At 42.9% G+C, this 16,324-nt stretch overlaps 1 protein-coding gene across 1 annotated transcript in view; it reads right to left on the bottom strand.

Moving 5' to 3' along the window:
- The window catches only part of LOC138952748 (M protein, serotype 49-like), a 34,439-nt gene extending 20,038 nt beyond the window's left edge, over positions 1 to 14,401 (bottom strand). The window contains exons 1-3 of the mRNA XM_070324470.1: positions 14,166 to 14,401; positions 13,342 to 13,450; positions 12,605 to 12,880 (exon numbers count right to left, since the gene is read on the bottom strand). Of these exons, the coding sequence (XP_070180571.1) occupies positions 12,605 to 12,880; positions 13,342 to 13,450; positions 14,166 to 14,401 (621 nt within the window). The remainder of the gene's footprint in view (positions 1 to 12,604; positions 12,881 to 13,341; positions 13,451 to 14,165) is intronic.
- Positions 14,402 to 16,324: the final 1,923 nt, after the last annotated feature.

The following is a 16,324-nucleotide window of genomic DNA, read 5'->3' as shown; positions in this document are numbered from 1 at the left end:
CGACTCTAACCCATCCAGGCGGTGTCATGTGCATGAGAATACAGCCTCCTCCAAGTCATCCCTTGTGGAGATCTCTACTCGGGCGTCTCTGCCCCTTGCTGCGATGAGAATGAAACGACGGAGGAGTTACAGGGCGAGATCGATATATCGATGCCCCCCGTCGCCAAGATAGACAAGTTCGACCAGTTAGTCAGCGGTTAACAACAGGGCGAGGTGATAGGGAATGTCGAAGGTGTTGCTCGAATCGATAAAATTGTCCACGGCAAAATGACGGAGTCGCAGTGTCGGGTTTTAATGGGTTGGGAGGCACGTATATCATCATCAGGCCTTGGTTGGATATCTGTGTGTGTGTGTGTGTGTGTGTGTGTGTGTGTGTGTGTGTGTGTGTGTGTGTGTGTGAGTCGGTGGAGGTGGAGGTGGAGGTGGCGTGGTGGAATCGGTGACGTGTGTGTGTGTGTGTATGTGTGTGTGTTTTTGTGTGTGTGTGTGTGTGTGTTTTTGTGTGTGTGTGTGTGTGTGTGTGTGATGAGATCGGGTTCCTGTTCTCCATCTTTCTTGTTTTTGTCTTGTAATCGTCTTGGTTACTTCCTACACCTGATCTTATTCTTCTTTCTTTTTACATTTGGTCAAGTTTTGACTAAATATTTTAACGTAGAGGGGGGAATCGAGACGAGGGTCGTGGTGTATGTGCGTGTGTGTGTGTGTGTGTGTCTGTCTGTGTGTGTGTGTGTGTAGAGCGATTCAGACTAAACTACTGGACCGATCTTTATGAAATTTGACATGAGAGTTCCTGGGTATGAAATCCCCGAACGTTTTTTTCATTTTTTTGATAAATGTCTTTGATGACGTCATATCCGGCTTTTCGTGAAAGTTGAGGCGGCACTGTCACGCCCTCATTTTTCAACCAAATTGGTTGAAATTTTGGTCAAGTAATCTTCGACGAAGCCCGGACTTCGGTATTGCATTTCAGCTTGGTGGCTTAAAAATTAATTAATGACTTTGGTCATTAAAAATCGGAAAATTGTAAAAAAAAAAATGTGTTTTATAAAACTATCCAAATTTACGTTCATCTTATTCTCCATCATTTTCTGATTCCAAAAACATATAAATATGTTATGTTTGGATTAAAAACAAGCTCTGAAAATTAAATATATAAAAATTATTATCAAAATTAAATTGTCGAAATCAATTTAAAAACACTTTCATCTTATTCCTTGTCGGTTCCTGATTCCAAAAACATATCGATATGATATGTTTGGATTAAAAACACGCTCAGAAAGTTAAAACAAAGAGAGGTACAGAAAAGCGTGCTATCTTTCTTAGCGCAACTACTACCCCGCTCTTCTTGTCAATTTCACTGCCTTTGCCATGAGCGGTGGACTGACGATGCTACGAGTATACGGTCTTGCTGAAAAATGGCATTGCGTTCAGTTTCATTCTGTGAGTTCGACAGCTACTTGACTAAATGTTGTATTTTCGCCTTACGCGACTTGTTTTCTATTCTTTCCGTCTGATAATTTTATTTTATTTTATTTCTTTGTTCCCAAGAGTTCTTTTGGTTTCTTTCTCGTCAGTGTGTTAATAATGTTATTCCTTACTTCCTTCTTCCCTTCTCAGCCAGGCTTGATGGCATCAGGACCACAGCAGCTTTTTTTCCTTTCCCTTTCAGTGGCACACCTTAGCAAACATGATCAACGTTACTTCACTTTTGACGTGATCGTGACCTTTTTGCATGAAAGTGCCATGCAAACGTCATAGACAGTCGTGGCCTGTCTCAGTTTTAGGGCAATGCATTACCCTGTCCTTCATCGCTGGCCAAAAACAAAAAGTCTTTGAGATCAAATTGCTTTGGTTATCCAGGCTTCAGAAGCATTAAAAAAGCAAGTGATAACGACATGATTATTCACACACATGCAGGTTGACCGAACTGTGTTTGTGGACCGTACAGTTGCCATGTTTTTTTAGGTAGAGGCTGTGTTAATGTTCTTGACTTGCACTGATTAGGCCTGGGACTGTTTGTTGACATCTTGTTTTTTTATTAGAGACAGCGGCAGTTCTAAAACAGGGAATCTTCTCGAAGGCAGGACAGACACACACGTTCGCTCGACCAGAAGCAGAAGAGAGGAGAACGTCAGTCAGTATAAAGAAGCACAACGAACGGGAAACATACATAAACTCAAAACAGCGGGGAAAAACATCCAATTTGTTAGCTAGCTATATAGGGTGCTTCTTTTCTTTCATGATGGAGGACATTTAATGCAGTAGGCTTCACAAAGCAGAGAAACACAAGTTCAAACAAACACCACAAACACATGAAGTCCTCAATGAATAGGGTATTGACAAGCAGAGTTCACAAGTATCAAAACAAAAGAACAAAAACACCATGCACACACTGGGTCAGACAGACAGACGAACAGACAAGACCTATACAGCCGTTCGGACCGAAAGACAGACATTCAAGGACTCAGACATCGGCCACACACAAAGGTGACGGTGTGGCATTCACAGAGCAGTGAGAGAAAAGCCAAGCCAGAAGCTCACAACCTGATCCGAAGGCCTGAACAACTGCAGGGGCTGAAATTCCAGCCCTCCTTAGTCAGAGCTGATGATTTAGGACGAAAGACTATCCAGGAGCCTTTGACACCCGCGGTCCTAGCCGCAAAGAAAATCACAGACGCGTTTCCTAGATGAGCCGAGCGCCAACGACATTCATATCGTTTCCATCGACGACACTGAAAGGGCGCTCGCCGCGAATTTATGTGTCTCAACACACACGGCACGTCAAGACCGACCTGAAAGACCGCGGATCGAATGGGCTTTAGCCGCCTAACAAAGAGAAAAGGGCAATGAAAAAAAGAACAGAAGAAAAACAAGGAAGGTATAGTAGAAAGAGAAGAAGAACTGCTCTACGGCCTATTGGAAAACTAGAGTTTGAAAAAAAATCAAGACTGGGTGTGAGGAGAACGAACAAAACAGCCATGGGAGTCGTGCGGTTATGAAGATGAGATAGCGGGGAGCGAAAAAAGCTTTTGCTTGTGCATGCCTTCAAGCAAGCGAGATTGCATGGGAGGCGCTTTCAAAAAGTTTTGTATGATCGCGAGAAGGCCAACCGTGCACGATAAGGGATTGTGCCCTGCTGTTTTTGCCCTTCTGCGCTTTCCCCCATGCATGCAGAGCTCCCGAGCATAAATTACAAGAACTTTTCTTTCTTTCTTTGCATTGGAGGTCGTTTCATTTTGATGTATAACGTTACACCCCTCGAACGGGTAGATACCTCCACCCTTAACCTCCACCATGTTACCCTCTATCATTCTCATATACAGCTGAAATGTCACCCATGTAAAAATCATTTGCTCCGGTCTCACAGATCATTGAAGTCTTCCATGCAGTGGTTACAGCCCGAAGTGCCGTTCAAATGGCAGACTTTCAGCTATCTTTTCCTCAACTTTTTTCGGTTTGAAATCGCTCCCGAGTTGTCGAGGCCGAATCGGCGAAAAGTCTGCCATGTGTACGGCCCTAACGATACATTTAAGGAGTCGGATTTATGGCTACACACGTTTGTTCGCCGCATATGGACTAAGGTGCATCTTATCGATTAGTTGTCCAACAAATGTCTAATCAAATTCTAATCAGAGAGAACAGCACGTTTTGCCCTGCAGTCCGGACTGACGATCTAACAGCGAACGACAAGAAGAAGAAGAAATTCTAATCTATACGTGTATAAGCATAGTACTTGCCTTATGTACAACCTTCAAACAAATAGTTCTAGGCTTATATCCACTTCATTTCTGTTACTTCAAATATAAAGCCAGGGATTTTGCGAGCCCTTTCTGGCCAATATTATATGTAAAGGTATACTGCATGAGCTATACGTTTCGTTTCTTTTTGTAAAAATCGGAAATAAGGTTTTAACGCTGTTACAGCTGTGCCAATGCGGCCACGGGGTGTCAACCGTATCATGAACGCCTTGATTTCTATTCGCGTAAATATACCACTCTCACACCTACAATATATCCTCCAGGCCACCTGCACCAGGCTGAATGGCCACATGTCAGCAAGCAGCGTCATTAATCTCTCCGCCACAACCTCCCAAACACCGCACACCTCTGTCACCAAGCTCTACGCATCATGCTCACACACAAGGCAAAAGCGATAGGTCTTGAGAACTAAACAGCGAAAAATTCAGCGGGGGAGAGAGGCCGAGGGGGTGGGGAGGACTAAGTTTCTTAGCCTTCCCAATCAAGGTTGATAAAGAAGAAGAAGAGGGTTACTTTACAAGGCGCAACAAAACTGTTACTGGGAGCCAAGAAACAAAACGCTTGCAGGCTTACTTAGCCGTAAGGCTAAATAATTCTGAATTGGGCATGGTGAGGGTGATGGGAGGGATGAATAAGCACATGGGTGGTTTCTAGCCCTCCCTCCCTCATTGTCCAGGCCGATGAGCACAACTTCGAAAGGCTCACAAACCGGGGGGAAGGATTTGGCAGGGGGAGATCGTGAACGGAGGAGGGGCCGCTTGAAGGAGGAAAAGGACCTCTCTCGAGCCGACAAAGTTTGATTTATCTCCTTCTTATTGCTCTCTAAATGTCGCCTCTATTGATCGAGCGACGGGGGCACTACCAGCCGCGCTATCGGAGACCCCGCACGGAGCAAACATTTGGCGGAAAACTCCCTCGCCGACTTGTAGTCCGGAGGGCAAGACGCGGCGGGGTGGTGGTCGTGGTCTTCTCGGCGCCTGGGGTTTATAACTGGGTCCTTTTCCTGTCACCTGGGGTTTCTCTTTCTTGATCCTGGCAGGTTCAGTAGTCTACCTTGGAGATTTTAATTGATTTGTGTGGGAGGAAAGGGGGCGGGACTTGCTTTTGCACAGTACAACGTTTGTATGTATGAGATGGTATGCTGATCGGGGCATGAACAAGGATACTTATGGTGTGTTCAGAGTAAAACGTTTATACGAAAAAAATGTTTTGCGATGCAAGATCAACATCTAACTGATCGAAATTCCTATTCTGTCTGACGCGCACACAGCGAGTGGAGACTACAGAATAAAATGTTCATATAAGAAAATACGCTTTTTAACGCATACTACACCTGCAGAGTGACACAATAAACATGGAAGACGTATTTTGACTTTTGGACAGCATATCAAGTCTACGGAGTAAACAGTCCACATAACAGTTGTATGCATGAATAGCAAATAAAATGTACCTTTAACATGAAAAAGATCTTCCAATACAACAACAGCATACAAGGTACAGAGTAAACTCTAAACTAGAAGTGTTCCAAAGTGAACACACTTTTTGTAATCAGTTGTGGACACTGTGTGAGATACTATATAATTTTACTTGCAAAAGTACCATACACTCTAAACGTTATTTAGTGATTACGATGTGTATTCCTTTTGCTGGTAGAATTATATAGTATCTCCCACAGTGTTCAAAAACAGGTTACAAAAAGTGTGTCCACATTGGAACACTTTTAGCGTCAGTATGAAAACAAACACACGTATTCTGACGCATGGAGATCACATGAGATCTACAGACGTAAACATCCATTTTTTGGACATGTTACGATGCACGAGTAGAGTATACAATATACAGTCTGCAGATACCTAAACTCATGACGTATAAACAGTATATAAGGCGTTAAAGGCAGATGCACAAAGATACATGTATATGAGAGTGCACAAGGTGTGAAATCATGTATGAGTCCATGGGAAGTGTTCGTAAGACGTTTGAGGTATCTGGATGTATACCGTACAAGGTACTTTAGAAAGGTCGTTGCCACCGTATTTGACGTGTAAATACATAATTATAAAGCGTGTTTGATTATGCACGACACACTACATGTGCAGCCTACACATACATCCAAAAAAGCGTTTCGGGTGAACAAATCCTGAGTTCTAAGGCAAACATGGGACATTATGATTAATTGCACACATAGTCTCAATGGCTGCATGACCTAGCGGGTGACAAGGGGTTACCATTTTCTATGAAATTGCATTGAAAAACCTTGCTATTAAACTGAGGCAAGACGCAATGGGCAGGTCTGCTCTCTTGTCGAACAATGGTTTTTTTCTTTCTCAAGTTTGTTTCCGTCTGTTCGTGTGACTGCTCGCTTTATCACTTATTCTTAACTTCTTCTTCGTTCATGGGCTGAAACTCCCACGTTTTTGTTCCTGTATGACCATTTTTACCCCTCCATTTAGGCAGCCATACGCCGCTTTCGGGGGTACTTATTCTCAACACCTATGATTTCACTCCAAACAGGACACCAGCCAACAGAACAGGTAAAAACTCCATAACGACAAGCCAACCAGCTTGGTTTAAGCGTGTTTTTATTAATTTCTTGTATACATGTTATATACAGTAACAACATTAAGAACGTTAACAAGCAGACTGCTTATGGACACGTTCTAAAACTGATAATCAATACACATTCTGATAACAAGACATGGCGAACAAGTAACCAGCTTCAAACACAAGCAAAAGCCACACCTCCTCACCGATAGGGCGCGCCATTGACATGAGGTACGTATAACTAATAACGTTAAACGGACGTCCATAAACGTTGATGAAGTAGGTCTAGACCAATTAGAGCAAATCCTCCTCACCCCCTGTGTCGCCAAACTACAGGCAGAGGAGGCGTCAGTCGGACCTCAAGGAGCCCTGGCCTGTCAACCTGGAGGCTTTTAGTTGTACTCCTCTGATAGCTACATGTAGTTTCCAGTAGAGACTGGATAGCAGGGAACATGACTGTTTATAATGTGTTAAAATCTCTGCAGTCCCTGATAGCTAGCAAGCAGCACAGCGCCACACGTAAACCACACGCTGGGGATTTAAGACAGGCTAGATGTGGTAGGACCAAAGAGTGTACCCCTACGGAACGACCCACTGAGTCGGTCCGTGAGTCGTGGATTTTAAGAGTTTTTTTAATTTTTTATCTACCTGTGGTACGAGTATAGCCCAGCATAGTTTGTTTCAAGGGTTTGCCGTGTGGTTTCTGCCTGCCTACTGCGTAGCCAACTTGTTTTCTTAAGTTATTTCTTGGATTGTCTTTTAACTGTTGTGTGATGTAATTTGAATTAAACGTTTATTAATCAAGTATTTTTACATTTTATTTCTAGTCTTTCAAAAACTAATTCCACAATTTTCGACCGAGAGACTGACGTCTCCAGTTTATAGTGAATTTAAAAATATTGCTTCTATCTACAGGCCAGAGCTGCTGAGTTTCTTGAACGATTTGCGACCATCGACGAACCCATGTATTCTGAAACCGAAAAGTAGTCCAAGCAGTGAAAGCACTTGGACTCACTGAGAAGACAAAGGTGACCAAGCCAGGAGGGACATTCATGGCGTCAATCTTATGGGATAACATAGAAATACTGTCGGTGGATTTTCTTAAAAGGGGCAAGACCGTTGTTACTGCATGGCGAGTGCTACTCAGCTTCTTCTTCTTCTTCTTCTGCGTTCGTGGGCTGAAACTCCCACGTACACTCGTGGTTTTTTTTGGCACGAGTGGAATTTTACGTGTATGACCGTTTTTTACCCCGCCATTTAGGCAGCCATACGCCGTTTTCGGAGGAAGCATGCTGGGTATTTTCGTGTTTCTATAACCCACCGAACTCTGACATGGATTACAGGATCTTTTTCGTGCGCACTTGGTCTTGTGCTTGCGTGTACACACGGGGGTGTTCTCTGAGAGTCTGCACACAAAGTTGACTCTGAGAAATAAATCTCTCGCCGAACGTGGGGACGAACTCACGCTGACAGCGGCCAACTGGATACAAATCCAGCGCGCTACCGACTGAGCTACATCCCCGCCCGTGCTACTCAGCAATTTGTGACGGTTTCGAGACAGCATCATCGCTGAACGCCATGGAAAGCTGACCAGATGTGCGTGGTTTTCTCAAAACAGTGCACTTGCACGCAAGCTAGCTGTTGCGATGTAAACAATTCACGACTGCGGCTTTGAAATCCAAAGCAAAGGGAACAGCCTTCTTCCTGTAAACCTTCACAGTGTCCTCATAAATCTTTGGAAAATATTGTCCGTGGTTTTTTTTTTTAATGTTATGGCAGGTAGACCACTTTGACCGTTGATGATGTCATGACTATTCCGCCAACAAACCTGATATTTTGTGGGCTACCTTCCACAAGGCAGTTGCAAAAGTGTGCCAATTATCATAGATCTAGCTAACCTCCTTCATGTGTATAGGCTACGAACCTTTGAAACAACCCTCGTACACACTCAAGACAAGCAGGGACACTCAAAAAACATACCCTGTGTGGTGCAGCACACATACACTAAAAACAGGCCTTGGAGATCTTGACTTCTCTTTCTGACCGTTCTGACATGGCTTTAAAACGCAACCCCACCCGCTGCGGCAGACAGCGAGATAAGGCCGAGTCTACAGGGGATGTTCTGGGGATTATGGCAACGGTAGGGGTCCTTCGCTGTGCGGACAAGGTTTGGGTCCTTGTCATTTAAAAGCCTGGAAAAAGGAACTGCCAAAATGAACTAGACACGCACACTGTGTGCAAGATTTGATACTTTTTGGTATACGCCTTGACGTTGAAAGCCTTCATCGCAAAAGCCTGGTCTCCAGCTGTGAAAGGTGCGTTCCAGCTGAAGGAGGAGGAGAACGAAAAGGAGGAGTTTAGGAGAGGGTCAAGAAGAGAGTTACGAGAAGGATAAAGAAAGAGAAGGAGCAGAAGGACAAAGAGGAATTATGACGGAGAAAGGAGGAGGAGGAGGAGAGGGACGATGAAAATAAAAAAAGAGAGAAGAAGCAGAAGGACAAAGAGGAATTATGACGGAGAAAGGAGGAGGAGGAGGAGGAGAGGGACGATGAAGATCAAGAAAGAGAAGGAGCAGAAGGACAAAGAGGAATTATGACGGAGAGAGGAGGAGGAGGAGGAGGAGAGGGACGATGAAGATAAAGAAAGAGAAGGAGCAGAAGGACACAAAGAGGAATTATGACGGAGAGAGGAAAAGGGGCAGGACGAAAGACTAGGGGCAGGAAGAGAGTTACGAGAAGGATAAAGAAAGAGAAGGAGCAGAAGGACAAAGAGGAATTATGACGGAGAAAGGAAGAGGAGGAGGAGGAGAGGGACGATGAAGATAAAGAAAGAGAAGGAGCAGAAGGACAAAGAGGAATTATGACGGAGAAAGGAAGAGGAGGAGGAGGAGAGGGACGATGAAGATAAAGAAAGAGAAGGAATCAAGAAGGAGGAGCAGAAAAGAGAAGAGTTTACAATGGAGGATAAAGGAGGAGGAGAGGGACGATGAGGATAAGAATTAGACGGAGGAGAAGAAATAAATAAAATAGGAAGGAAAAGATGGAAGACGAGGTGGAGAAAGAAAAGAAAGAAAAAGAAGAAGAAGAGGAGAAGAAAGAAAGAGGAGGAGAAGGAGGATGAGGAGAAGTAGGACAAAAAAGAGGACGAGAAGCAGGAGAAAGAGAGAAGAAGGAAGCAGGAAGAAAGAGGAGGGGTAGGAGGAGAAGAGACGAACTCCTGGCATATATAGTTATGAGACCAATGGTGGCGAGAGAGGTGAAGGGAGGGGGAATGTTTAGGGAGGGGGAATGTTTACAGTGCCGTGTGCCGGGCTGTGAGCAGTACCCGCCAATGTTTAGCTCAGGCACCGTCGCGGCGGACGCGCCTCAGTTCTATACCGAACACTGCACCCTCATTCAAGGAAACTGCACCGCGCTGTTCTAGACAACTGTCCTCACCTACAAGTCAGAGGTGTAAGTTACACCGACCCTGGCGCCTAAGGCAAAGCCAAATGCTCGTCTCAAAACCGTATAACCACGTCATGTCCCAAATAGACACTAGTTCTGGGGACAGAAAAAAACAAGTTAGCATAGAGACGAACGAAGCGGAAAGCCCCTTTCCGAAGAGAATGGGAAGTAGAAGAAGAGGGAACAGAAAAAGAGGAAAAAGAAGTAAGGAAAGAATTCCGAGAACGCGAGAAGGAGAAGGGGCAGAAGCAGAATGAGAGGCAAAACAATAAGTGGAAAAGGGAAGCTATACTCAGATCAACGAGAACACTGTCTTAGGCCAAAAAAAAAAGTCTGTTTACGGTATCCCGACCGACCCTATTTTTTTGCGTGACCCTAGACTTTTTTTTGGGCATTTGGGGGAGAAAAGAAAAAAAGAAAAAAAAATGTAAAAAAAAAAAAAAGTCTTTGTTTTTTTGGCAAAATAACTTAAAAATAAAGTTAAAAAACAAAGGATTACTGTACTCACCAATACAAAAACTACACAAGACGATTACGAATTTTCGCTTCTGGAAGCTTCATCAGGAAAAGAACACAAAAGACAACAAAAAGCAGACGCAACACGGAACGAACAGGGTTTGAAAGAAAATGGAGGGGAAACACGCAAAAAGGGGAAGGAACTCTAGGAACGGAAATGAATGAAAGGGGAGAGAAGTGGTTGGATGATGTCAAGGGCACAGGCTTTTGGAGAAAAACAAATTGTAAAAAATAAAAATCCCGACCTACCGACCCTATTTTTTTTGGCCTATGTTACCGTAAACAGACTAATTTTTTGGGGGGCCTAAAATTTAGTGTCTTCATGCACGAAGTAACCTTAGTGTCTTAGCCCAAACGATCTATACACAAAGTATCAGGAGAGTTAAGTTTTCAGGCTAGTTCATCAAATAAACAAAACGATCGATATGTGCTGTTTATGTCAAATACAGGTAAAATAAATCTCGATAGTTTACACTCGACCTGAATTTCGGGTCATTCATTAACAAGTATCGTAAAGCACGAGCTACTCTTGTTCTCTCTCTCTCTCTCTCTTTCTTTTTTTGGGGTCTATGTCACGAAGTGGTTTGCATGTGAATTTATTATGCGTGTTCTGCCCTTTTGCACTGTCTCTACCCTTTCACACCAAACACTTCAAAAACAGAACTTGGGAGGATGCAGGCTCATTATTTCCTCAACCAAAACAACATACTTCTTCACTTTAAATACATCAATACGAACAACTTTTCAACACACAGTTCGCACAATCTTCCAGCTTTCACTCAAGGCATGTAAATACATATTATGACAATACTTTCTCAAATATAGATTAGCGCACCAAGAAGGTACCAACAGACACTCACGAGTTCGTATCACGGCTCACTGCATGTCGCCAGTTCACTTACTTGTCCCGCTGAATCGTCGTAGAATAATGAAATCGGATGCCAACACACAGAGATGCTAACACACACCTTTCGCTGAAGATGCCAACACACACCTTCCACTGAAGATGCCAACACACATCTCATGGAAGATGCCCACACACACCTTCCAGGTTTCTCCCCGAGAAACCCTTCCGCCCGTAGCGGAAACAACCGTCGTCAGCTACGACCGGTCTCGATGAAGACTCCACTCGTCTAGTCATCTGCGCAGAGGTGGTCCCTTGCTTCCACCGTCGTCTAGCGCTTCTCTCGTGTAAGGTCCCTCCCTTATACGCCATGGAAATCCCTCATGGAAACTCCTAAAGAATTTAACCAAGTCTTAATACAACATTCTCTAAAACCATCTCTTCTTCCAAACGTTCATGTACCGCCACTCATACATTCTCGTTCATTCCACGTTCACATTCCGTACAGATTCAATATCCAAACTAACACTTAATCAATGAATAACACTCCCCATACAAAGCATGACCGTCTTAAACATAACATAAATGCCTCGCAATTATGTTCAAGAAATTTCCCATGAAAAACCGTGAAACAATTACATCAAGAATTCTCTCAACGCTTCACACTAAGATTGGGTGCACTTTATACACACTAACCTTTACGCTCCAGCTATGTATTCCAACGTCAATAATATACAACATAGTAAATCATTTACCTTAAGAGACCCGTCTCTTGAAAGAGTACTTGTTCCCAGAACAAGTCTGACACACGCTGAACAACCTTCCCGGTTGGAAATCTCACACGCTGTGACGTTAGTTACCCCAGACCAGCTACATGTCTCAAACACAGCTCACATCAAGCTAAGCCAGTTTTACGTGCAACACCCGAAACACGTGAATAACGCCAGTCCGGTCAGCTACCCTCGCCTGTACAACATTTAGGGAGGTTAAAAACACGACGTGGTTTCACCTCACAAATATGCTACTCACATCTTTGTGACATCCCCCTTCCCGGGGAAAAAAGAAAATTCTTGAGTTTTCTTTTGATCAAAACAAACAGCCTTTTTCCACACATCCCATAAACCTGTGGTATGCTCTGATCTACGAATGACCTGGACAACCTGTCTGTCAACGTATTCCTGTCTCATGCTATTGGATGAACCTCGAATCCTAATTCTTGCCGTTAAAGACACCACCGCATCACATGTTTTGAAAATGTCAACCATCTTTCCAAACACCTGTTCCATATCATCCTTTTGACTATCTATCAAACCAGGATCAACAACATTATCTCCGCTTGTCTCTTCCTTCCCCTTAGGCAATGTAGGTAACGGCAACGTTTTCCTCTCCTCAGTCAGAGGTAACACTGCAACATTTGCCTCTCCACCTTCACTTGGGAAAACATCATGACTGCCCCAGTCAGATCTCAGTGGAATGTCTTCGCGATACCCACTACTTACTTCCTCAACATCAACAACCTTCTCTGCACAAACTGCATACTTCTCATCCTCTCGTGACAAACTCAACACCTCTTCCAATGTCACATCTTCTCTCAGCAAACTTTTCAGATCCTCCTCGTTAACCGACAAATCAGGAGTAACCACCTTTTTCAATGGCACCGGGGAATCCTCCAGTTTCTTTTTGGCTTTTGCCCTCCTCGTACCACACACGACCTTCTCAAGTACCATGTCTTCAGTGATTTTCTTGTGACTTACATCAGCACACAATCCAACACCCTGCGTATTCCCAAGGAACAAATCTACTCTGGGTACCACACCCTGAAGATTACCTATCACTAGGTCAGCGACTGGGTCTGTGAGCACACAACATTTCAACCTTCCCTGAAAATATGGGGTATCGACAACCACTTCCGCCAATGGATACAAATCACTCCGACCACTAAAACCCTTCACTTTCTGGACCTCTCCCTTTATGTACTGGCTTGGTAAGACCAACGATTTCCTTACCCCAGCTACATTAGCTCCTGTGTCTCTCAGTACTGACACTTGCTTCCCATTAACGAGACCTTCCGCTAATGGCAACGACCCGAATGCTGCCGAGCTTACCACCACTCCAGCGTCCTGACAATCAGCTACCGACTTTGCTGAATTTGCAACCTTTGCACAACCTCTAACGTAATGGCCCAATTCCCCACATCTGTAACATGTGTCCTTATTCCGCTGTTTAGCACCTGTACCTCTAGTACCTCCTTGCTGCCATCCTCTTCTACCCCGCTTACGATCCTCACCTCTGCCTTGAAACCTGGTGTTTCTGCCCATACCATCTTGTCTTCTGCCACAATCACCCTGACCACGATTGTACAACTGTCCTGATCCACGATTCTGTTTGAAAGCTACGTTTCCAGTCCCCAAAGGATTTACTAGTTCCTTTTTGGCCAAACATTTATTCGGATGGGCTGATTTGTAAGTTTCTGCGCTAGCAATCATGTCTTTTGAATTGTTACAATCACGTTCTTTCAAAAAGACCCACAAATCAGTGCATACACTGCTGAAAATCTGCTCACATAACACAAAATCAAACAATGCTTCATATGAGGTTTCTATATCAGACAAACTCAACCAACGGTTGAACAAATGCGTCATCCTTGTTACGTATGTGCCAAAACTTTCATCAGCCTCTGGCTTCGTACTGCGAAATTTCTCACGAAATCCCTCTCGAGTGCACTGAAACTTCTTCAATAACTCTTTCTTCAAGTCTTCATACGATATAGTACCCGTTGAAAACAATGAATGAAACAACGACAAAGCTCCACCTTCCAGATAAGCTGATAAGTACGTAGCCCACTCTGAATCATTCCATTTGTTCGCCTTTGCATGCGTTTCAAATCTGAACAAGAAACTGTCAATGTCATCCTTATCTTCCTTGAACATGGGGAGTTTTGGGTACTGGGGCCTAATGCTGGGACCTGATCTTCCACCCGCATTTCCACCTGTACTTTGCTGCGCTTCTGCTTTCTTAAATTCCAAATCCATTCTCCTCGCTTCAGTATCTGCTTCTAACCTCTTTGCATCCCTATTTGCCTCAATTTCTAATCTTTTTATCTCAACCTCAGCTTCAGCTTTCTTTGCTTCAACCTCAGCTGCTACTTTCTTTGCTTCCCTTTCCTGAATTCTCTCTTCTCTATCCACCTGATCCTGGGCAAACTTAAACAAAGCTTCTGCGTTTAACCCATGCTTCTCTCCCAATGCCAAATAATCAGCATATGTGTTACCACCAGTATCACTATGCTCAGCCATCTTTACAATGTCAAAATATCAAAGTAATCTCAACGTAATACAATGGATCAAGTAACACCAGTTCACAAAATTGTTTTAAGTATCAAAAAGTTGTATCATACACCAGTTTCTCGCAATACTAAACACACACAAAAGAGTATCATAAAATACTAAACTAAAAGAAATCTTGTGCCTTTTTAAAAACAATCCTCAAATTGTTTACTACTTAACTATTTACACAACCAGTCTCAAAAATAAACAATAAACTTAATAGAGTCACACCAAAAAAACTTAAATTTGAAAAATTTCAAATTAAACAATCAATAGCAGCTTCAAACACTTGTCAATCAATGTCAAACTTAAACTAACAACTTAGAACATCAACAACAACAAAAAAATAACAAACAATTAACTAGAAACGTCAAAGTTTCTCAAACCCAATTAACACACTTTAAATGAAAAATTCAATTCCACACACCACTAACCAGCGTCAGATCCTTTAAGGAAAATCAATCGCCAGAGCAAAACCGAAACAATTTAAATCTTCACAACGACAACAACAAAAAAAAATTTACCCAAAAATTTATCTAAGTACAAATGTTTGCAAATTACTACTAACCAAAAAGAATAAATTTACCAAAAAAATAAACAAAAAACTTTCCCCAAACCAACAACTAAATATCAAACAGTAGTATAGGGGAGATAATCACCCTATTACTAATCCAACTCCAAATAGGAACAACAATAACAATAATAAACAAAACACTTTTCAAACCCAAAGTACACAACTAAAAAAAAATATCAAAGTCTAAACAAACCAAAAAAAATACAAAATTTCAGAATTTACAAAAAAAAAATGGCACACCCTATACTATTTTATTTAAAATAAGCCTGCACCTCAACGACAACAATCATACACAACAATCAATCCAAGATAGAATCTAAGAAAAATAGTTTTAAAAAAAACTTATAGGAAAGGGAGCTAGAATTTAGATAGAAAGATAGTTAATAATTACACAGAAAAGGAAGCAAACAGAAACTAAGGCCCTCTCTACGTACGAACTATACAACTACGTAGACCCCTAGAGCTGGAGAGGGGGTGTCCAATAACATACACATAAACAAACACTACAACACGCAAAGTATCAAAGTATGTATAATTAGCTACACTAAGGCACTTCTTTCTCAATTTCTCAATTTTCTCCAATGAAAGGGAAACAACTGCTTTTTAACTAGCACAAAAATCTATCCTTAGAAACAAAAACCTATTTAGGGCTAAATCGGGGTCACCACTGTCACGAAGTGGTTTGCATGTGAATTTATTATGCGTGTTCTGCCCTTTTGCACTGTCTCTACCCTTTCACACCAAACACTTCAAAAACAGAACTTGGGAGGATGCAGGCTCATTATTTCCTCAACCAAAACAACATACTTCTTCACTTTAAATACATCAATACGAACAACTTTTCAACACACAGTTCGCACAATCTTCCAGCTTTCACTCAAGGCATGTAAATACATATTATGACAATACTTTCTCAAATATAGATTAGCGCACCAAGAAGGTACCAACAGACACTCACGAGTTCGTATCACGGCTCACTGCATGTCGCCAGTTCACTTACTTGTCCCGCTGAATCGTCGTAGAATAATGAAATCGGATGCCAACACACAGAGATGCTAACACACACCTTTCGCTGAAGATGCCAACACACACCTTCCACTGAAGATGCCAACACACATCTCATGGAAGATGCCCACACACACCTTCCAGGTTTCTCCCCGAGAAACCCTTCCGCCCGTAGCGGAAACAACCGTCGTCAGCTACGACCGGTCTCGATGAAGACTCCACTCGTCTAGTCATCTGCGCAGAGGTGGTCCCTTGCTTCCACCGTCGTCTAGCGCTTCTCTCGTGTAAGGTCCCTCCCTTATACGCCATGGAAA

Source organism: Littorina saxatilis, linkage group LG2 (assembly GCF_037325665.1).
Source record: "Littorina saxatilis isolate snail1 linkage group LG2, US_GU_Lsax_2.0, whole genome shotgun sequence".
Classification (NCBI taxonomy): Eukaryota; Metazoa; Mollusca; class Gastropoda; order Littorinimorpha; family Littorinidae; genus Littorina; species Littorina saxatilis.
The sequence above is the reverse complement of the archived record's forward strand: the minus strand, read 5'-3'. Positions and strand labels throughout refer to the sequence as shown.